The 24,132-nt window shown below is 38.2% G+C and overlaps 1 protein-coding gene across 4 annotated transcripts in view; it reads left to right on the plus strand.

Moving 5' to 3' along the window:
- The first annotated feature begins 2,043 nt into the window (after positions 1-2,043).
- The window catches only part of TRAPPC8 (trafficking protein particle complex subunit 8), a 55,209-nt gene continuing 33,120 nt past the window's right edge, over positions 2,044-24,132 (plus strand). For 2 of the 4 annotated variants that reach the window (XM_054058750.1, XM_054058751.1), the window contains exons 1-11: positions 2,044-2,391; positions 9,038-9,232; positions 11,882-11,965; positions 14,812-14,901; positions 16,166-16,340; positions 16,741-16,894; positions 18,001-18,088; positions 19,529-19,776; positions 20,311-20,426; positions 21,697-21,847; positions 23,194-23,294. In XM_054058750.1, coding sequence (XP_053914725.1) covers positions 2,235-2,391; positions 9,038-9,232; positions 11,882-11,965; positions 14,812-14,901; positions 16,166-16,340; positions 16,741-16,894; positions 18,001-18,088; positions 19,529-19,776; positions 20,311-20,426; positions 21,697-21,847; positions 23,194-23,294 — 1,559 coding nt within the window. In that variant the 5' untranslated portion in view covers positions 2,044-2,234. The remainder of the gene's footprint in view (positions 2,392-9,037; positions 9,233-11,881; positions 11,966-14,811; positions 14,902-16,165; positions 16,341-16,740; positions 16,895-18,000; positions 18,089-19,528; positions 19,777-20,310; positions 20,427-21,696; positions 21,848-23,193; positions 23,295-24,132) is intronic. The other 2 variants (XM_054058752.1, XM_054058753.1) reach the window with 1 other exon arrangement.

Below are 24,132 nucleotides of genomic sequence, written 5' to 3' on the forward strand. Positions count from 1 at the left end.
ATCATAGAATCATAGGATAGTTAGGGTTGGAAGGGACCTTAAAGATAATCTAGTTCCAACCCTTCTGCCATGGGCAGGAACAACCCACTAGATCAGGCTGCCCAAGGCCCCATCCAACCTGACCTTGAACACCTCCAGGGATGGGGCATTCACAACTTCTCTGGGCAACCTATTCCACTGTCTCACCACTCTCATAGTGAAGAAATTCTTCCTAATGTCCCGTCTAAATCTGCCCCTCTACAGTTCCCTCTGGTCCTATCCCCATAAACCTTTACTAACAGTCCCTCTTCAGTTGTCCTGTAGGCCCCCTTCAGGTACTGGAACAGCGCTATAAGATCTCCTCTGAGCCTTCTCTTCTCCAGGATTAACGAGCCCAACTCTCTCAGCCTGTCCTCGTATGGAAGGTGCCCCAGCCCTCCGATCATCTTTGTAGCCCTCCCCTGGACCCATTCCAACAGCTCCATATCCTTCTTAAGTTGAGGATTCCAGAACTGGACACAGTATTCCAGATGTGGTCTCACAAGAAAGGAATAGAGGGGCAGAATCCCCTCCCCCACCCTGCTGGCCACGTTTCTTTTGATGCAGCCCAGGATACAGTTGGCCTTCTGGGCTGTGAGCGCACATTGCCGGCTCATGTCGAGCTTCTCATCGACCAGCACCCCCAAGTCCTTCTCTGCAGGGCTGCTCTCAAGCACATCACCTCCCATCGTGTACTGAAATCGGAGATTGCCCCAACCCCGGTGCAGTACCTTACACTTGGCCTTGTTGAACCTCATGATGTTCTCACAGGCCCACTTCTCCAGCCTGTCCAGGTCCCTCTCAATGACATCCCGTCCTTCTGGTGCGGCAACTGCACCACTCAGCTTGGTGTCATTTGCAAACAGTCGAGGGTACATTCAATCTCGCTGTCAATATCATTGATACTATGATATATTTAATATCATTGATATTGATTAATATCAATATCATTGATATTAAACAGCACAGGTCCCAGAATGAACCCCTGAGGGACAGCACTCATCATGGATTTTTTTTTTTTTTGAGATGGTGGTTATCTGTCTTTATTTTTATTATTTCTGGGTCAAAAGGTATTGATTTTGCTTCTTAAGGGTTTTTTTTCTCTCTTTTTGGAAGCTGAATAAGAAACAGTGTTAGCTTAGATGCAGCCTGCATATTCTTTCCTCATGCTTTTACTGCTATGCAATCCAAACAGATCACAGCCAATCAAAGTTCTCCATAAAAACTAATAGCAACTTGCAAGTGATTTTTTTTTACATAGTATCTATAAAAACTGCTTGTAGTCTGGATTTATTGAAGACAAGGCAATTATGCCAGAAACAGTTTCTACATACTTTGTGTAGGTGTGAAGTAATACCTACCTACAATAGTGTAGGAATTTTAGAAAGCAATCACCCTTTAACCAGGCCTGGGCAACGTGAGGGACTGATCTGCATCAATCACGAGCAACGAGACAAGAATATATTTCCTGTTTATATGCACGTGTATAATTTTCCCCCCTAAATGTGATGCATATTCTATTGATTTCCAAAGATGAATTTTAATGCTATCATGAACTTTGCAATGGCCAAAACTCTTGCTAATTTGGAGCTTCGGAGCCAGTTCTCTCTCTGATATTGCATTTGAGATAGGGAGAGGCTGCAAACAGAGGTGATTACAGAAGACACATCTGTTTTGCACATAGACTGAACACGAGATGCTATCGCCTCCAAAGAATGAACGGCGTACGGAAAAACGTTGTCTGGAAGAAAACATGCTATCAGGGGGGCAGTCTGTCTAACTTTCAAAAATATCCCAATTACTTAGTTGAAATTTAGCTCTACTTTAGCTTTAATCAAAGCTATTCCACTTCTTGTAATCGCAACTACATCTCGCACCGCTCCCGCTCGGAACGTACCAACAGCCCGCGGATGGGGGGGGCATTGAGCACACCCCCTGCTCCCCCCCCCGCTCGTCCGCTTCCCGCCCGGCCCCGCCCCTTTCGGCCAATCACATGAGCGGGCGCGGGGGCTGCCGGGAGCGGGCGCTCCCCGAGGGGCTCGGCCGCGGCGCAATATGGCGGCGTTGGTTGGGTGCTGAGCGGTTGCGGGGCCGGCGGGGAGCGCGGGGCCGGGCGGCTGCGTGTGGGGAGCGAAGCGGCAGCCGGCGAGTTCGGGCGGAGGAGAGAGGACGAGGAAGGTGGCGGGGCCGTCTGGGGCCCCCGAGCCGCGGCGGCGATGGCCCAGTGCGTGCAGTCGGTGCAGGAGTTCATCCAGGACTCGTTCGTGCCCTTGGTGGCCGCGCTGTGCAGCGAGGAGGCGGAGAGGGTCACCCGCAAGAACAACCTGAGCTTCGCCGAGCTGGTGAAGCCCTTCTGCCGACTCACCTCGGAAGGTCGGTGCCGGGAGCGGAGCGGGGGTCGCTGACAGGGCGGGGAGGCGGCGCCGCGTCCTTCCAGGGGGAGCAGGGGTCCCTTCGCCTCCTCACCTCGCCGTGGGGGTCTCCTTCTTCTTCGAACCCCCTTCCTCCCTGGTGGGGGGGGAGTCCCCTTCTTCTAACACCCTGCTTCCCCACCCGCCTTAGGGGTTCTCTTCTAACACCACCACCCCCCCGTGGGGGTCCCCTTCTTCTCCCCCCGAGAGGGAGAGGGGGGTCCCTGCCCTGGTCTCCCCCGCCCCGCGGGACCGGCCTGAGTTGGGCCGGGAGGGCGGGACTTGTTTCCCGGGCCGTCGGGGGCGAGAAGGGGATGCAGCCAGCGGTCGGTGTTCCCTGGAACGGGGACGGCTTCTGCGGAGATGCGCCTTTGCCGGGGCTGCACCAGCTGGCTGTGAGATCTGCCTGATTTTATTCCGTCTCTTCTTCCCTGTGAAACCTGGGAAGTTAGGCTTCTCCTGAAGACATCAGAGCATGTGGCTGAAGAGACAGGTGTCTGTGAATCTAGCTCTTTCAAGCCGACATGTTTCTCAGTACTGTTGTCTGGTGAATACTTTTACTTCACTCTTGCTGTAGACCCTCTTGCATTGCGCACTTGTGGTAAGGCTGTTGAAGTACCCAGTCGTTGAAAGTATGGTCAGTCGTTCAGAAACATCACTTCTAATCTCAGCTGCAAGTCTTTTGCTTTTGTCTTACCTGTAGTTTTATGATGCGTACTTTTTTATCAATATTTTTATGAGGATGACCTGTGCGAAGAGAAGATGGGAATTGTTTATGTGGCATAGGCGAAGTGGTGGAAATAAAACTGGAGATTGACCACTTAAGAGAAACAATAGGATTCTTTTACTGTAATGCTGTAAGATACTATTTATTTATTTATTTATTTTAAAATTTAACTAAGTTTACTTGTTTTGGCTGTTTAGATCTTTTTCAGAGTAACCTAGTACACTTCTATGTTTTGGATTTGTGCTGTAAGCAGTGTTGCTAATACAGGGATGTTTTGGTTACTGCTGAGCAGTGCTTACATAGAGTCAAGATTGACCCAGACCGAGCAAAGGTATATTCCACACCATGTGGAGTAGTGCTCAGCATATAAAGCTGGGGGAAGAAGAAGGAAAGGGAAGCATGTTCAGAGTTACGACATTTGTCTTCCCAAGTAACTGTTTAATGTGATGGAGCCCTGCTTTCGTGGAGATGGTTGAACACCTGCTTGCCCTTGGGCAGTGGTGAATGAATTCCTTATTAAACTGTCTTTATCTCAACCTACAAGTTTTCTCACTTTTAATCTTCTGATTCTCCTCTTCATCCTACTGAGGGGCAGTGAGCAAGTAACTGTATGGCGCTTAGTTGCCACTTAGAGTTAAACCATGGCACTAACCTATGCTTTTCAAGCCACTGCTCATCAGGATAGTCTACAGGAAAGCAGTTGAAGAAGAATATCTGATGAATCACTATTTGTGATTCAGATTTGGTTTCTGACTTATGTTATACTTCACTCCCTTCATGTTGTATGTTGAGGAAACAGTACAAGAAAGTGGAGCTTGTCCTGTTACTTTTTTCTCTCTTCTTGCACTGATAATTTAAAAAGATGGTACCGACTTAAAAGCTAGTATATACTAAAGTTTACCGTAGTTCTGTGGCAGGTCTTAACAATTGATTGACTGTAACTTGTTTGTAATTGCTTTTTCCTTTGTTTAGCAACACTGAGCTATGCGAGTACACAGCAGAGATGAAAATCATAAGTGCGAAAACTCACGTCCTTGGAGTTCTGAAGTTGCTGAAATATCTCTTTAGGTTCTGTTGTGAAAGGCTTGCAAAATGCATCTACCAAACCAGGCAGACTATTCAAAATGAAGCATTGCCTCTGAAGAGTACTTATTTCTTTTGTGGCTTAGTTGTAACTTTTTGTTTCAACTATTGTAACAGTTAAGGAACTTGCAAACCTGAATAATCCTCATTCTTCTCCATGTAAATGCAGGACTTGATAGTATGCTCATGCTTATAAACCAAACTAGTCTTCACCCTCTTGTATTGAAGGAGTGAGTTATGGCCAAAGGTTAGCCTCCCTCACTTGATATAGTGTAAGACTGAGCTTATTTCTTGAGAGAGTGATAGTGACTCAATTTTTGCATTTTTATAAAAGCTTACAAAGGAAAGCCCCACTGTTTGATTTTCATAATTTTGTAGTAATTTTTTGATGTTTTTGTAATTATTCTTCTTTAAGCTATGTGTAATAGCGGACAGCCTCGTGAAATGCATCTAAATCCCTTTTATACAGTTTTAATTTCCTAATTTTGCATCTGTGGCTGTTGTGCTGAATCTTTGAGAGGGGATATCCTTACTCTTCTGTATAGGCTGCCTGACTGCAAGAATCCGAACCATCCTGTTCAAACCCTGACTGGAGGGTCAGAGAACGAGAAGGTGAATCTTGGTAGTGTGAGTTGTGTTGCTGCAGTGCTCTCTGCGTATTCTAATTCAATAGGCTGTGAGCTAGATTGCAGTTCTTCATTCCAAGTGTGACTTCCTCTTCTAGCTTTGTGGAAAAAACATTACTGCATGCTCTATGTAACTTCTTGTGGTGAAAGGCAGCGTGTGTGAGGGTGGGGAAAGCCATACTATGCATTTTCTCCACGCAGATGAGTAGTTCAGTGTAATAAAGTGTCTCATGGGTTTGTATCATGGCAAGCAACTTTTCTAGCTCCGGAATTTGTGGACTGGGAAACATGCTTGTTCCAATATGCACAAACACTGTTGCATAGTGACAATGTTAATTGTATCTCATGCACAAGAATTGGAAACGTAGGACAAATTCTTAAATTTCTGTACCTTACTGCTAAGTCTGGTCAAAGCTATTAAAATATTTCTATGGTGCTTTTCACTTCCAGTTAAGAGGAAGAGATTCATAATTAATGATCTGATCGTGGTACACCAGAATGTGTACATACATATGCCTCCACAACTGTGTGTTTCACAGCTTGTAATTGTTTTGATGTCTTCCTTTTTAAACATAGTTTTTCTTAAGCATGAAATGCTCTCCTTTTTTTTTATATATTAATATTCCTGTCTTTGCCTAGTGGCTATTTCTCTGAATTTGTAATGTAAAATTGGATTGATTGGTATTTAATCTTTCCAGAAATAAACTGTCCCTTGTACTTTTGCCAAACTTTAAAGTACATGTATTACTTCCTGAACTGTTTGGAAATTTGAAGAGCTTGGTCACTAGTTCTAGAATCTCGTTACAATACAGACTTTTCTCTGAAGTTCAGGATTTATGTAGCTTATGAGCCTGTTGAACCTAAACGTTCATCAGCATTTGCACTTAGAGAAGCAGTGTAGTTTTGAAATGAGTCTTCTAATTTGTGTGAAATCGTTTTGATATCCAAAAGCTAAGCTGAGCTTTCTGCTGTGTATGAATCAGTTGTCCTTCACAGCTAACAGAGATGTGGAGGCCCAGACCGCTGCTTGATTCTTCGGGTAGAGTTAAGCCACATGCTTCTTTTGGTTACTCAGTCCAAGGAGACCAGATAATACCTTATTTCAAGTAGAACTCCACAAACATATATAATGTGTAGGGAGGTAGGTCTATGCCAGTCAGTACTAATCTGCTCATCACCTTTTGTTTATCAGCAACGTGCTAATGTTGGTGTAGCCAAAAATACCCTTGCAATATAGCAAGTTCTGGTGGTAGGAAATCCTGAGTGCAGGCTCAAAGTAATTTCTAGCTTCTTGAGTTTCTGAAGGAAGTTGCTTTTTGTTACCGAAGGCAGAATGGTTAAAAAGTGAGAGCAAATTTGCTGTCACGGTGAGTCTTTACCTTAGAGGAAATGAAAACCAAAACACTTCTCAGTGTTCTGTTTTTATTTGATAAAGGAAACCAAAAGTGTATTGTGGATTTTCCACATTCACATTTATTCTCTAAGTGGCAGTCTTTCTTAACTATTGTGTTTATCTGTAACAATTGATGCCTGACTTGTCTGTATGATATATAAATTTGATAGATTTTCTTTAAAAAAGCATCCTGTTTTTAAGAATATTTAAAAATACTATCTGAACTAATACTGTCTTCGTGGAAGGGAGAACTACAGTGTGCAAATTCAACTAGCAAGTGTCGCTTAAAGACAGCCTTGGTTACTCTAAACTGAAGTGTTTTATGACTTGAAAAGGGTGAGCTTCTGATAACTGTGTCTGATTCTAAGCCTTAAATGTGTGCTGGAAGTAAGGATGTAGAATGGGAACACTGCATTTATTTGATGAGCTTGGTTTGGTGTTAGGAAATACTTATTCATGAGTATTTTGATCAACGTCTGAATAATTTCAGCTGCTGATGAGAAAGATCTTGTTCTAGTATGTTATTGCTTCCACTTTTGCCAAAATATTTTCTGAAATGATCTTGTGAACACTTCAAGGAAATATATAACACAAGAAATTTTTATTAGGGATTAAAGCAAGAGCTTTATGGTGTTCCAGGTGTGTCCTTTATGTCACTCCTTGGCATCACACATATACCAGAAATGTCATATGTCCTGTATGAAAATATTTGCTCTTCACTATTACAGCTATCGTATTTTGAGAGACACCAAGGATGAATTTTAGTGCTGTAGCTGCACTGGTAAAGGCAAATTGGTTTCGTAGCTGTTTGTCCCTCCCACTTCTTTTATATTACCTCTTTTCAGTAATCATGTGGCACTAGTGTTGATAATTTACCTATGTGATAAGAGGTGGAGGGGGGAGCACCAGAGGTCTTATGTAGGCATACTCACTGTGTCCTCCCTGCACTCAATCTGCCTTGCTTGGTGGTGGTTGTAGTTTGAAGTAGGGAAAATGACATGAGAAATCAGAGCAGATACAGAATTATAATATCTGTTTAAAATGTCATGAATAGTTATTTAAAAGCAGATGGCTTGAGGGAGCAAGTCTCACAAAGATTCTCCAAAGGGAGTTCTGCATTTACAAGTCATGTGAAGCTTAAATTATTGCTTATGGTAAAAAGTAGCTTTGTCTTCAAGACAGAAAAGCGATTGCAGCCCAGTCAAATTTTAGCAAAAAGGTCACAGCACTAGACTTTAACTGGAAAAGTGGGCCACTACACAGAGATTTAAAAGAAACCTGAGTTTTCTTGTGAATAATCATTTCTTTGCTTTTTGGGAGACAAAGGATTTTTAAAAAACAACAACAAAACCACTAAAAAGCCTCCAAACCAGGGACTTAAGGAATAAAAGAGATCACATACTTATCCTTAAAGAAAAAAGTCAAATTTGCCTTCGAAAGTTTTTTAAATATAGAGAAAATAAAGGCACCCTACTTAAAGCAAAAACCCCATATAGCTAACAGCTATAACTTTCAGTTAAATACAATTGTCCGTTAATCATCTTGTTGGGCTTTGCTACCTCATCCTTTAGACATGGTATTGACTGCTTTACATGGGCTTGGGATTGGTTCTTTATTAGTGTTTTCTCTCCAGTGGCTTCCTTGGACAAGTTGGCCTTAATAGAAGGAAAGTATTTTTTGGATAAGTAACACAAAACCAACATAGTAAGTTGCTTTGCTTTGTGCTAATAACATGAGGCTAATATCACGACCCCTTTTAAGGGCTCGTTTTAATAATGAATTTATTTCTTTTTTGGGATATTATGTTCATTGGTAAAAGTGTACTTCACTTTTTCTAAATAAACGAACTTGCCAGCTGTTCGTACTTCTGTCATAAACACTAGGTCCATGTACACTTCAAATGCACTGTTGGGATTTTTTTATTTTCTGAGGCTGTGTGCAATAATCTATTTCAGGCATAACTAATGTATAATTCTGAAATCAATATTTAATGCTCATAAGACTTCTTGTTTTTTGAACAAGCATTTAAAAGTGAATCAAGAGTGCTGGTGTTGCTAACATTGACTGTATTTTTAATTGATTAAGTTTTACCAGAAGTTTGTCACTCAAGAAATGTGACTTCAGTAACTTTTTATAAAATAAATCCTGTGAAGTCTTTTGGAGAACAGGGGAATTCTAAAACCATTTCTTAAAATAAACCCTAACAAAACATCAAAAAAACCAAACACCCCCCCCCCCCCCCCCCCCAGACGACAAAACTAAGATAACTACATTGTAGTACTAAAAATGAACTAGTATTATCCTATCTCTGTGAAATTTTTTGGAACCCTTAGGAGTGAATGCTATGTGACATGCATAGATGGTTACTATAGGCTTTCTGTGCAAGTTGAGTACGTTCTGCAAGAGAGAGGCTGCAGCACTGCAGGCCATGCATTCTGAGTGCTTCTTTACTCTGAGTGGATATTCTGGTAAGCAAAGACCCTGTACTAGGCTTTCATCAGTCTGCCTAGATCAGCCTGATTTTGAACATGAAATAACTTCTTGTTCTTCCCTGCTCCCATCCCCCCCCCCCTTTTTTTTCATACTCAAGTATTATGGTCTTTGATGTGAAATTGATGGTGGGGATGTGTGATCTAAAATTAGTGATGGGGATGTTTAGTGAAGAAAGCAATCTATAAAGAAAAATAAAAATCTGTTGGAGAAATGCTAATTTATGATAACTATTTTAACTCTGTTATATTCCTCAATAAAGCCTATTATTTTTTGTTTTTTTTTTTAGTTCACATGAGAGATCCTAATAATCAGCTTCACATAATTAAAAATTTGAAGATTGCTGTCAACAACATTATTACTTATCCACCTCAGCCTGGAGCCATTCGAAGGCTTCTGAATGACGTTGTGTCTGTCAGTCAGCCTGCTGAAGGACTTGTCGCTAATGTGATCACAGCTGGAGATTATGACCTTAACATTAGTGGTATGTAATGATATTTATTTTTTTCTGTAACTTAAACTGCAATTTACTGTAACATTTCTAACCTTAATTTCAAGTTTGTGACATGCATTAAAGTTACTTAGAGTTGATCAGGTTTGAGTCATTGTTGTAACTGATTCAGATCTACCAAGTGGTTTTGGTTTTAAATAATACTTAGGGTAGCTGAACTAAACTAATAATTGTTATTTTCATGTTTCCTAATGTTGTAATTCTTCTGAACTTGTGTTAAATCATCCCATTATTTCAGTGTAGAAAATACTCTTACTTCCGTGGTGTTTAAAGCTCATCAAATTAGAAAGGTTTTCTTGTTAAAAAGCTGATACACTAGCTTATTATAATTGACTGAATAAATATCAGAACTTATTTACGAAGCTTTACATTGAAGTTAGTCCTCCTGGCTTGTTTTTTTTTTTGTCTTTTTACTTATTGCTTAATGCATGGAGTTCATAAAGTTATTGTAAAAGGTTTAAGGATAAGAAGGTTTTGAGGAAGTGTGTGATTCTTTGTCTTGTTTTGTTTTGGTTTGGGTTTTTTTGCTGTGAAACCCAGTGCTTCATATTTCACTGTCAGAATGGCTAGAATATTCTAAAAATGGGGTGGTTTTTTTTTTCATCTCCAAGGGATAAGGTATTGTGAATAATAGCAAAAGGGACCTGATCTTGAGAGCTGGGAAGATTAACTCTTCCCAATTAAGACCCTAATCCATTAAAGCCTTTGACTATGTACTTAATTCAAAGCATGTATGCATTGCCCTATTTAAGCACAAGTAATTGTACTTAAATTCTTCACTGCTTGTTGAACTTTGGCTTTACTATAGCAAAAGACTGACAAATGCTCTTGAGGATTAGTAACTGATGTCATAGTATTTTGGATGTTTATGTCAGCAGTGAGAAATTGTACAATGTTCCATATTTCATACCTAATTTTACAAGTCATGTCCTCACCTTGATATGAAATATTGATTGTAAAGAAAAAGATTTGAGGTCAGAAATTTTAGCTTTTGAGAGCTACTGGAAACTTGCACCCTTTGTCAGTTTCCATGCCCTTGTTTATCTGTGAAACTGATGAATTCCCAGTTTTTTTTTTTTTGTGAAATCTTTTTGGAGGGAAAGTCTACTTAAATTCCAGGGATTAGAAGACTCTAAGAAAGCAGAATGTTTTCAGTGAAGAGACTTTTCTGTAGTATTTCTAAGGGCCTCAGTTTATAAATGAGGTATTGTAAGGTAGGAAGAAAATAGTGACTTTATCAAGCCATGCTTTGTATGTGTAAAAAGCAAATAACTCCTTTTTTTCCCCTACTTGCTGTTGGAGCCTCAGGTGTCCAAGTTATGGTACTTGACTGTCTTCTGTCTCTTAGTGATTAGGTTCTTACTTCTATTCAGAATGACTATATGCTTATTTGAGAGGAGAGGTGTACAATCTGTTTGAGATCATAAAGAAGGACAATATCATGCAAGAACTTTGCAGTTTTGTGGTACCCCTTTTTAAGGCCTTGGCACAAAACACTGACAGTGTTCTTGATGAAGCTTGGCTCCTGTTACATTGCAGGAGAATGTAAGGAAGTCCCTAGCTTGTTTGATAAAGTTCCTTTTCTATTTCGAAAATGATGAGTATTTACTAGAAGGTTTTTTCTTTTTTCAAGTTATTTTATTGAAAACTCACGGAAACATTCATTCCTGGCAACAAAACATAATCTTTTGGTACGAAAATGTGAAATATTCTAATCTATCTTTAATTTACTCCATTTCTTGTGGTGAATTAGTTTTCTAGGATAGCAATATTAAAACAATTTCTTAATCTTTAACAATGATCGAGTGGAGCATATTTTGAAGGAAGACGCAAACATTAAGAAGCTCGTGTATGAGTGTTTCCAGAACTGGAATCATTATCTTGCTCCCTTTTCTAAAAGTTTTGGAACTGCTTTGTTGAATTGCTTTAGCTGTTTGTAATTCTTCTTTGCTACACTTGTTTAATAGTCTCATAGCTCCATAATCTTGAGGCCTGGTTGATTGCTGAAGGGGTATTTATGTTCAGCCATGCTCGATTCTCTCACGTACTGGTGCATGTGGAGAGTGAGGAAAAGCAATCCTATTAAAGACTTACATTTTTTCCTTATCCCAAGTAAGTTCTCAGATGGATCACTTCCCTGGCTATGTTTGTTCAGGGCTGCATGATGTTAATGGTGGCATGCAGCAATGTGAGAACATGATGAAGGTAAGGGAGAGTGTTGGGGCAACTGCTTTCAGCAGCTGACATTTTCAGGTACTTAAACGGTAGTAGTACAGACTAAGAAGTCACAGAATTTCTTAGGTTTATGGCATCTTCCAACTAGAAAAACAGAAATAATATCTAAATATAACTCTTCTTTACCAGTTTGTGGATTTCCATTTTTATTCAAGCCTCAAATTTGGGCTGATCCAGGAGTTAATATTGAGTTCTGTTGATATACACTGTGAAGTGTGGAGGAGCCTGAAATGTTTATGATTTAGGTTAGCCAAAATCGGAAGTCTTCAGTCCCTGATGGGCCTGCATGGTTTAGATTTTCTCCCTTATGCTACTAGAGCGTTAAAGCCAATCGTGTGTTTGCATCTGACCCTTTTTAGTATAATAATACCATGTTTTTTCTATCAGATCGCTCAATTAAAGCTAGTGTTCCTTGGTACAGTAATTGGAAAGAGACACTGATGGAACTGAACACATCCACGTTTTATTCAGGTATTTTTTTGTGGTTGGTGCCAATTTGCCAAATAGCCCTTGATTCCTTTTCCATGTGCTCCATCCACCTTTCCTTACCATCTGCTACTACTGTTTAGCACTTTTCTTGGTGTAGATATGTGTTCCTCCATTTCCCTTCCCCCAAATGAAAAATTATTGGTGGCGGTTGTTTAGTTTTTCTTTTAGTTGCATTTTTACTCCTGTTAATCTAAATAATTCAGTCTTTCTGTAGAGTCAATAAGTGAAGAATGGTGGTGGTGAAATTACGTGATGCTGTAAAAGCACTGTTTTGTTTGATCCTATGGAATTTTATACTGTCACTGTTCTCTATTTCAAATGTAAATACTTTCTGCTTCTCTAGAACTTTGTCAGGGTATAGTAATGCTTTTCAAATTGGAACTAAAGTGCTGCGCACATATGCTTCTGCTAAATCGATATTATTTCTGGAGTATTACTCTCTTAAAAAAAAAAAAGCCTCTGCCCCCCCCAAAAAGCTTTGTAATAAATTCTCAGCTAGTTTATAAAATATTGCTACCAAAATGTATTGGTTAAGACCTCTCAGCTTATGGTGAAACTCTGTTGTTTCTGATGGTTTTCAGTTTGTTAATACCTAAAAGTTAATGCCTTCTATCAGTAACAGCTATCTAAATAGAGTCTGTTCAGGTGCTGTTAAATTTCTTCCTTTCTGAATGTGTTGGAGTACTGGTAACTGTGAAATTAATCTTGATCAGCCACGTAGCTAAGAAGTACAAAACTTCATGAAGTAGACTTCCATTCTTAAGATGTTATGTGTGAATATTACTTAACACTTTTATTCTTAAATTTTTGAACTTATTAACAGGTTTGCCTAAACTTCAGTTCTGCTTGTTTAGTATACTGGAAATATATTGCTAGTAAAATGCAAACCGTACAGGTCTGTGTACCTAAATGACACATTGTTGCTATGCACTGCTATAATGTGTTATGAAATGTTACACCTGTGAATTTTTTTCAAATATTGTTATTGTTTTAAATATGATGCATATTTAAGTATCTTCTACAAATGATTACAGTCCTGTAAACGCTCTTGAGTGAACACCGTTAACATATGTTGTGGTTGTATAGAGTGAATCAAGTCGCTTTTGTCGCCACTTCAAGGTTCTTAATAGGCTGAATGAGAAAGTGGAAGAGGGGAAGCCCCATACGCACCCCAGGAAACGAAATAGTACTTACCTGTTTGTAGCTCTGTCAGATTTTGAAAAAGAAACAGGTTTTTTTTGCTGTTGTTCAACCATAAAACAGAAATGGAAAAACAAAAACAGAGCTTGAAACTAGAATGCAGTTGAAATGTCTACCTTTAGTTTAACATTGTTTGGTTTGAACCTGATTTTACTGCAAGGCTTTGTTATACTTGTGAAAAAAAAATCACTTGAGTCACTTTCTCATGGTTTGTTTTTGATAACAAGCTATGTTTCCTTTATTTAAATGGTTGGAGTATTAATAAGTAGAGTTTAGTAAAGCCAAGAGCTTTTTATAGCCTCAATGAATGCTCACAGAACAGTTGCTAGAAAGGCTGTGATAAAGAGCTAGAGGTATGCTTCCCATTGATCTTTTTTTGTGAGAAGTGCTGACTGTGTTAAGTGTGACTATATCCGACTGGATGAAAGTGTTAAGTTATAAGATGGCCTGACAATGGGACATTAAACAAAATGCATTAACTTAATGCAATAGAAGATAATTCCGATATAACAATGAAATTAAATTTCCTAAAATCAATTAAGAAATCAAGGTGATATGTTTTGATGGTTTTCGGTGGGGAGGCTTACAAAGCAGTAGAAATGTTAAGCAAGTTAAATCAAGAAATATGTTTTCTTGGGGCCATACATAGATGATAAATATCTTAAGGACTTCTTATGAATGCCTTTTTCTGTACTAGTTGTTGGTTTCTAGTTTGCAGGCGAGTTGACACTGAATTCCAGGTTATTTCAGTGCAAAATCAGATTATTTGAAGCAGACTGATTTTGCTCTGGGGCTCCTTTTCCCAGAAGAAGGGAGAGGAGTTGCAGAATTGAGATGGCATAAAACAGGCTTGAAGGAAGAAATGATACTTCATTGCTAGACTGATACTTGGAGTGGAAAGAAATAGCCAAGATTAAATTCACGTTTTTTGAATGTCCCTGACATACTTGGTTTGCCTTGATTTGCTACTCTTAGAAAAATGAAATCCCTATTGCAAAAAGGGCATTTGAACTTGGCAGGTTAACATTATAAGGCACTAATGGCACAACTCAGACCTGAGCTTTTAGCTTTTTGGATTTCTGCTTTGACAGCTGAACTGTTTTTTTAGCAGCGTAGAGGAAGGGGACTATTGACAAGCCAAGTCACAACACTCGCAAAAAGCTTTAGGCAAACTGGCAGGATAAATCTGTAGTTCCTCTGCATAAATTGATTTTGTTTCTTGGTCAATTCTTACACCCCTAAGAGAAGCGAATTCCATGACTGTTAGAATTCTAATTTGTTTTTAATTTCCCAAGAGTGTGCATTTGTTTGTAAGGGGGGGTGATACGGAGTAGTTACTCTAACAAGGAATGAATACGTGCGAGCCTACAGTATTGAGAAAGTTGGTGCTGAAGGTACAATTCAGTTGCTCAGGATTTGATTTAAAATGTTATTGTTTTTCCCACTTGTGTGCCTTTTTAGCTGCTTCCTCCTTAGACTGTTCCTCCTTCCTTCTGCTGCCATGAAAATCTTGTCAGAGTTTGCAAGCTTTACTTTTAGGTGTAGTCTTTCATAATTTCTTTTCATAAATGAGTAAACTAAAGTTTCACTGAATATTCTAATTTTTGCTATCTTATTGTGTATTCCAGCTACTACTCCTTGGTTTGAGTCTTACAGAGAGTGCTTTCTTCAGTCCATGCCTGCATCAGATCATGAATTCTTAAACCACTATGTTGCATGTATCCTTTGAGTGTTAAAGACCTCTCTAGTGAAGCTGTTATGGCCAGGTACAGGAATGTAATGTTAGGAGACTTCAAAATTTTGCAATAACTCTTTTTACTGTTATGATTTTAAATATATTTTTTTCAATACATCTAGCTATACAGACAAATTTCATAAGGGAGTCAGGATTTTCCTTGTGGTTCAGTTTTTCTAAGCCCATACTTTTTTGTCAAACTGAACTCTAAGCTAATGCCTGTAAACTAAACTTCCTCATTCAGAAATGCTTTCTGCTGTAGCTCTCTAGGTATCTTTTGACTGTCCCTTATGTACAACAGACTTGTGTGTTTGGGATGCACTTGCTGCTTTTTATAGGTGTTTTTTTTCTAGCAGATGGAGGAGAAGGTTGAGGAGGGTGTTTTGGAAAACTAGTGAATTTTGAGCGCTTTTGGACAAAAAAGTTTGGAAAGATGCCTAAATGCTTTAACTTTTTTTTTTTACCAAAACTCAGGCCTGATTTGCTTGTCTACAGGGAAAATAAAAATATGTGCTATTTGGTGATGTAGCTGGTGTTCAGCTTTACAATAACTGTGCTGTGGATTTCATAACACCTACTTTGTACTTAATTTCAGTATGGTGGAACAGGTATGTTAGTAGCTACTGGAGAGAACCATTTGTTCAGAATTAACTTGGCAAAATATTGATTCTGGCCTTTGACTTACAAATCTTGGTAAAATTTAAAATATAACTTCCTGGATTCTCTGAATTGATGTCTTTGATTTTGTGAATAGATGTAGCAAAGCAGGATGTTTCTTATTAATGGATACTTAGTCACATTGAGGGAATAATCTGAACGCTTCTGCTGTGTTCAGATGATGCTGTGTTTATGAATACTGGCTGCTGTTGTTACTCAGAGGATAGCTTAGAGTTCTAACTCTCCTTGGAAGCTGAAAAATTAAGTATACTGGGGGTGAATTTCAGTTATGTTTCATATGTGAACACTACCTAAAACCTTAGATGAATTATTAACTATTATGTGTTGGGTTAAACTTCAATTTAGCATCAGAACTGGAGCAAAATCCTGTTGCATCTCATGTTAGAGATGTTGGTTAGCTGACCATTTACGTAGTGTTTTTCTGTTGAGACTAAGGCCAAATTCTGATTGCACTTACACTTGTTGTCGTCTTTTACAGGCTTAAATATTGTACTCATCTATTTTATGTACTTCCTATTTTATTATATGATCAATGGTGGTTTTTGTGAATATCCTTAACGTAAATTTAGGTATGCTTGTAGTTTCGTCTAGTGAATCAGAGCCTGTGGAGCAATTCCTGAAGCTGTCTCAGGAACAACATCGAATTCAGCATAGCAGTGAATACTTATATCCCAAGTGGTTTATACCAAACACGCTCAAATACTATGTGTTACTGCATGATGTAAGCACAGGAGAAGAACAGAGGTGGGTCTTCTGCTTTCAGTGAAATTAGAGATTAATTCTTTGGCTGAAATATTTGCAGTTATAAGTTCTGTTGATAATAGACATACGGAAGTATCAATCAACTAGTGTGTTGACTATTATCACAACAGTTTTGCTTAAATTTTATTTTGGATCTACTTTTGGTGCTCATATAAAACAAGAATCAGTCCAAGCTTCTTGGAAGTAGATGCTTTCTTTGCTAGCTTGTTAAACTAATTCTTAAACATTCTCAGTTTCACTCTTGCATAAAGGACTGTTTTAAAAATAGGACGATTTTCCTTTTAATCACTATGGATAATAGTCTAAAATAGCTTGTTGCAGTATGCACTTAGAATAGAACTGATTCGATATCAAGACAGGGTAAATGTTTTATTTTTTTCAGAGCTGACTCCATTTATGAAGAGATGAAGCAGAGATATGGAACTCAGGGTTGCTATTTGCTGAAAATAAATTCTCGGGTGTCTCTTAGAGGAACAGATGAACAGATACCAGATCCTTGGAGTCAGTATCTTCAGAAAAACACTATCCAGAACCAGGTATTACTCCATTCTAAAAACACTTTGTAAGGTGCATATGAAAGTCCAGTTTAGATGTGTTAAATTTTGCCTGAATATCATGTATGTGTTTTGCCTATTAGTCCATAGGTACTGAGGTACTTCTAGGATACCTTTGACTTTTTATGAGGACATACAATCAGTTCTTTCTTCAAAGAACTGTCCTCTATACTACTTTAGTTGACAGGAGCACTGGAAAACTAGACTATCTGAAATAGACTGACAGGAACACTGAAATAAGATGTGCTTTGTGCACTGGCAAGAGCAAGTAACCTCAGAAGTGTCCCACTCATAGTAACTTTCTACCCTAGTTTTGATTAATTTTCTTCTCTCTCAAAATCTGTGTTTTTGCAGGGCTTCTGTACTTCACTAAACAGTGTGGGTGTGTTTTGTGGGGGTATGCATGTTTATTCTGGTAACGTTTTGCAGTCCAGTTTCATTTATTATCTTCTAAGATGGCAAGTGATAGTGTGTGTTAGCTCAGAGTCTTGAGTTCAGTTTGCCATAAACATCTATTTTTGGCTTCAGAACCCAGAATACTACTCCTTGACTTTGTTTTTGATTGACCTCCAGTTTTAACTGCATCTGATTAAAAGGTTTGTTTGTGGAACCGTAGTTCTTTACTAAATCTAGCTGTCACTGGAAAGTCAAACTGTCTCACATTCTGGCTAAGAGGACCAGTAATCCATGTTCCTCCGTAGGCTAATTAGATCTTTTCCTTCTGTCCCATGTCAACTGTCCAACATAGATGACATTTTTCTGGTTTTGTATGAGCTTGTTCTGGAATTGCTTTAGGGACTTCATTTTCCCTGCTGTAGGAACTGAAGTTGCTTGCTTTAGTTGCCAGTGAAGCTATTTGAGCTAACCGGAAGATAGTTGCTTTGTTTGTTGGTGAATATAATTTTCATCTTTACGTAGGACAGGTTCTTAAAGGCTCACAGAGTATGTAAGAAATGATTATACACAAACAAACATGCTTTCTTGATAATTCAGTTAATAGTCAATGTTAAATGTAATAAGTTGGCTGATGTGTGTGTGCGCTCCAGCATTCTTAAAATTCTGAGTACTTTTTCTGGTTTTTTTGGCAGGATTGCTATGAAGATGGTCCTTATACTGTCATTTCAAACAAGAACACCGATCACTTGATATCAGATGGCTTAGATGGTGAAATTAAAGGTATTTTTATGAATTGTATCAAAACATTGATGTGATAGCATTTATACAGCTGTCTCATGTCTTGGACAGTAATCATCTGAGTAATTTGTTTGGGTATTCAAAGTAATAGTTTTCTAAATGCTCACAGATAAATAATCTGGTGTCAACAAAGAAAAACGCTATGGTGCTGCTAATGGGTTAGGGCTAATTGATAGATGTAGCATTAATGAGACGGCTGTTGGTGTGTTGGACTCATCTTTTCTAGGACTAAGCACATTGCCAGCAGACTTTGACAATTAATAAAAGGTAACATAGGATTAAGTAGTTTTCATTATAGTAAGTTCCACTTAATGTGCTTTGGTGTAGCTTAGAAGCTGAGTTATGGGTTTTTTTTGTCCTTATTCTTGTTTTTAAACCTGATAATGGAGACTTAAAGTATGTTAACTGGAAGAATTTGCCTCTCAGTTGAGCTCATTGATGGCAGAGGACAGTAAATGAATTTGGTGCATGGCCCTTTTAATTTTTTTTTGAGACAACTATGTAGGACTCAGATGAGAAGAATCATCAAATAGGAAAAAAGTGGATGTGCCCCACTCTGTCTGGCCTGACTCAGCCAGATCCTTTAGACCTGACTTGAAAGGCATGGGGAGATCTGGTGTATGTAGGAGAGCCTGCAGCTGCCTAAAAACGTGGCTCTTGAGGGACTTATAGCCCTGGTAGTCCACGTAGTCTATGAGCTGCTGTTTGAACTTTACATACCCAGCATTACATTTAATGAGTGAAATCCATTAAAGATTTATTTTCACAGCTCAACTTTGCTCAGTGCTAGCTAAGGTCAGATAAAGCAAGCTATTTTTCTTATATAGAAAGGAAATAAGAAGAGAATTCTTTAAGTCTTAGAGTGAAATGGTGTTACCATCTGGTATGGATACCCTGGTGCAGTATTGGTCAACAGCCTTCCTCATTGAACCAAGAGGACTTCTGAGAAGGCCATTTTACATCATGATTGTTCAGAAGAGCATAGAAAATGAGTTTTGTTTTTTTAACCTTAAACCAGAAAGAGTGAATGGATCCAATGGAGCTCTTGTAGCAATTGCTGCATTTCTAACTTTTCATGAATATTTGACTTTGATTTTAATGTTTTCATAGTTTACCTTTGTTGATACTAATCAACGTACCTGGGGATACTTGCGCTGTAGTTGAGAACAAAACCCAAGCATACTTAGCCATTCCTGAGATTCCTTGAACTTTCTCAAGGGTTTCAGGAGTGATGTAATACTTGGGTAGTTTTTGCTTCTCTCTGCTCAGCATTGATCTGTAGTGCAGAATAATTGGTGAATAGCTTTGCTTAAATGTTCTGAGTAATAAAGACTTCAAAGTAGGTTAATAAAAATGACATTTAAAATGCAAAATGTTTAAGTAACTTTATACTTACTAGTTTTTGTTTCAATCTTTCCATAGATGGCCTGTCAAATAACTTTAAGACTCACCCCCTTCAACTAGATCATCCCAGTGGCAGTTTGGATAGCACTGATTATGTGAAGGCTACTGCATCATTGCAAGACTCAAAGAAGTCAAATTCTGGAACGCCTCATGGTGCTTGTTTAACACTCACAGATCACGATCGAATCAGACAGTTCATACAGGAATTCACATTTAGGGGACTTTTGCCACATATTGAGAAGACAATTCGGCAACTTAATGATCAGGTCAGTTTACTTTTAAAAACACTTTGTGCTGTAATAGTTAAAACCAGTTGGGATATAAATCCAGTTATCCAAAAAAAGGGTTTTGAAATTATTACTTCCTTCTGCATCTAGTGATTCAGTGAACTTATTGAAAACTAAGTATATTTAAGAGAAATAGCTTTATTTATAATTTCTGCACAATTTGTCTTTTTTAGAAGACAAAACAATTTGTATCAACAGAGCTTCAGTGCAAGGTGGCTTCTTGGTGAAAGCCTGTCTGAACTGTTATGAGAGATATCTGTCCTTGCTCCTAAAATTTTAATATTTTATGCTTCCGGACAATTCTGCTACAGGGAACAGAATGCATTTTTTTTTTATTTAAACATTAGAATGCACGACTAAAGTTAAGAAATGTATTTTGGTTATTTTATTGTTTTTGTTTATTCATGGTTTGTAAAAAACCCCAGAATTTAGGAAGTCTTAATGAGCCTTGAGTTTTTGTGTAAGTTTCTTATGTTAGTAAGTGTAGTGTTCTAATTTAGTGTCTTTTTGCAGTTAATATCCAGGAAAGGCTTGAGTCGATCACTGTTTTCTGCTACAAAAAAATGGTTTAGTGGCAGTAAGGTTCCAGAGAAAAGTATAAATGAACTGAAGAATACTTCTGGTTTGCTGTAAGTACAGCCCTTACCTTTAGATCTAAACTGGAAATGTAGCTTTTTGGTTTCGAGGGAAGGCTTGTGTTCTACAAAGTGAGCTAAATCAGACTTTAATTGGACAAATCGTGAATTGCAGTATGCCTAAAGTTGTGCAATAAAGGGGTAGCAGAACTTAAAGAAAAAAGGGATAGGAGAAAATGGTTACAGAGCAATCCTCCTGCTATGTTTACGGTGTAGCTTTCTAAGTTATAAAGAATATATGTTTTTAAGAGTAAAAATAATACAAAGAAGCAGTGGTCCGTAAGTGATATTTTTAAGTAGTACAAGCTTATTCTTTTGTTATTTAAGCCAAACTCCGTGTATAGGTGCTTTTGTTTATGTAACTGTGTAGTTGAGTATTAATTATATTGCTTTTGCAAGCATTTGAGAGCTAAACTGGGAATTTCATACTTTTTTGCACTTGTATTTTACACTAAAACTAGTTTTTAAATTTTACCACAATATTAATTCTGCACGCCTTGTAGTTTTTGTCTATGAATGAGGATGTGTAATCTTGAAAAGCACTCTATTCAAATGTTTTACCTTAATCATAGAAGTCTGAATAGTTCTTGAACATTACCTAGCCAAAGTTAGTGTCCATGTATATTACATACAGCTTTAAATTTGCATGTTGTGTGTCTTTGGATTCGTTATCAAAATCTTAATTTCAGCTTTGTGTCAAACTAGTAATATAGTTTGCTTTCACTTTGAGCGTCTGATAATGTATTTGATCTTAACTGAAGTGTTTCATATATATTTGACTAATCAAAAGTTACTGATACTTGCAGATGATAGGAACTTGTCCAATGTTTTGCCATAAGGGATAGATTTTTAGTGGATTTTTTTTATTTCAAGAGAAATGGGGAGAAAATAACTCCAGCTAGGTGAACTGTCAGTCTTATTTTTTTTTCCCCTTTTCGCACAGCTCTAACAGTTAACTTTACTGAGCAATTTCAGTGATAGCTGCATATATTTTTCAGTGTTTCATGACTAAGAGGAATGCCTGCTTTGGCTTAGTGGAACAGTGAATGTCGTTAACTGGAAAAGTGGCTGTGAAATCAAGCTACATATGGCAGAAAGGAAGCAGCTTCACTTTTCTTAGCTGTTTTTTTGAGTAAGGTTTAAGCAATGCAGTTTTTCTTCTTGCTTTGTGAAGAAATTAAGATAAGAGGGGAAGACTTTGTAGGGCGTATCTTGTTCTATTTATTCAAATAGTGACTTTGTATTTAAATATTTGTCTTTATAGGTATCCACCAGAAGCACCAGAGCTTCAGATCCGGAAAATGGCAGACTTGTGCTTTTTGGTGCAACACTATGAACTTGCATATAGCTGTTACCATACTGCAAAGAAAGACTTCTTAAATGATCAGGCAATGCTTTATGCAGCTGGAGCACTGGTTGGTATTTCATGTAACGTAACCAGGAAAACTTAACAGAATGTTTATGTCTAATATTTGTCTGCAATCTCTTCCTTCTATCTCCAAATTTATAAGGGCATTGTCAAATCTGCTGCATATATTTAGCAAGTCCTGAAGCGTTCTCAAATCTGTTGGCTGCTGTTTTATGTAGGGAATAAAGGTGTGAATAAAAATTGAAGAGTTAATTCTTAAAATGTGAAATGTGGAAAGGAGAAGACCTAGAATGCAACCTTTGGCAAAGGGGATCTTTTAAGCTTGTCTTAAAACTCAAACACGTATAAAATAATTTTATAGTATCTCTTTGATTTTGGCAAAATACTTATTTGCCAGAAATTGAAGCTACGTTACTAGAAATATGATATTGTACCAATTTTTTGTTGAAACTCTTGAGAGAGAGTTTGAATATGTCACTGCTGAACTTCAATCTAAAGACATACTCGTTCATTAATTTCTCTCCAGAATGAAGATTATATTTGACTAAAATAATATCCAATAAGATAAAGGGGAATCCCAGGGAAAAATAAGGAGCTTGGTTTAGCAATTTTTAGAAACTGTCTTGTAGGGTTTAGTCTAGTTAACTAGATTAAATTTGAAACTTTACTTTGTAGAGCTATGTAAGCATTCTTGTACATCCTCTCATCTTGATGTTTAACCTCTAAATATATGTGTGGTTTTGCAGTACAGGTAGCTGTTCTGCATTTGTATAATCTGAAAAATTATCTTAATTTCTTAATGTTTGTAGAGGTCTAAATTATTAATTTTGCAACTTATTAGTCTTGGTCTTTACTGCAGAAAAACTTTCACCCCTTATGGGGTGAAAAAAAACTTTCACCCCTTATGGGGTCTTACTTTCACCCCATAAGGAAAGAAGTTGAATTTCAGAGTGCATGTTTCCTACAGTTTCCTTGGAAGCTGAGAATGTAACTTAATTTAAGAAAAATTTGTGGAAAATAGAAGTCCTTATCCTAAAATGGGTGGTAGTGCTACTTTGCAGGAACCGTCTTTCTGATAATAGGAAATTGTCTGTTGGACTTGTAAAGCGATGGTGAATCTCTGCTTCTGCATAGTATTGGGGGCCCCATCAGCTGAAAACACTTAGTTGTGTGTATACTCTTGCTACTGTCTGGTTAATCACAAGCCGAGTAATAAATAGGCTACTATATTAAACCGTTTATCAGTTAAAGTGTGTTGGGTACAGTTGTATATGCCATTGACTGATTAGATAAAGATCTTGGACTAGTAGTTGTTGAAACGTGACCCTCAGCATTTTGAGGTTTACAGTTTGTTGAAAAAACTACAGTGACAACACTGAATTTCTCTTGTAGGAAATGGCAGCAGTATCGGCTTTTCTTCAGCCTGGAGCTCCTAGACCATATCCTGCTCATTATATGGAAACAGCAATTCAGACTTACCGCGATATCTGCAAGTATGTTGTTTGCTTTTATACTGATTCAGTGGAAGTTGAAAGACCTAGCGGGTTAACTTTTTTCCCCCTGCACATTGATAGTGCCAGATGACTTCAAGATCACAAATGATGGTAACTTTTTGGATAGTAAGATATGTTAATTTATCTAGAATATGGAAGGGGATCTATGCTGCTTTTAACAGAGTGATTATTAAACTTTTGTATTGTATTTACCTGGTAAGATTTTGGTAGTTGAGTGGCTGCAGGGATGGCTTTTGTGAGAAGATAGCAGGATCTTAGCCCCTGAGCAGAGCTAATCGGCTCCAAAATGGACCTGCTGCAGCCCAAAGCTGAGCCTGTCAGCAATGCTGTTGGTGCCCCTGTGATAACATACTTAAAGGATAAAAATGGCTGTGTGGCAGCTATGGGAGAGGAGTAAGAAAATGATGAACAGCCCTGCGGACACCTAAGTCAATAAAGAAGGAGGAGATGGTGTTTTTTTAATGTAATTTTCTCCTGCTGTATTGATGGAGGTGTGATAGAGCAGCTTGGTGGGCACCTGGTACCCACCAAGGTCAACACAGCACAACTTCTTTCTGGCTGTTGGACTTCTTATTTATTAGATCACTTGGTTGGTAGGATAACTTTAGTTGGTATTTTTATAAATACATTACTATCTGCAAAAATGCTCTCTAGCTTTGACTTTTGAAAAGCTGCTGCTATAGTAGGATAAGAAATTTAATGTGTCAGTCTGGATGTGGTGGTTTTGCAGAGGATGAAGTTTCATATATTTTACTTTAAGAAGGATAAACAACATCAGTCTGATGTGATATGGAGAAAATTTGCCAGATAGGAGTTG

This window comes from Cuculus canorus, chromosome 2 (assembly GCF_017976375.1).
Source record: "Cuculus canorus isolate bCucCan1 chromosome 2, bCucCan1.pri, whole genome shotgun sequence".
Classification (NCBI taxonomy): Eukaryota; Metazoa; Chordata; class Aves; order Cuculiformes; family Cuculidae; genus Cuculus; species Cuculus canorus.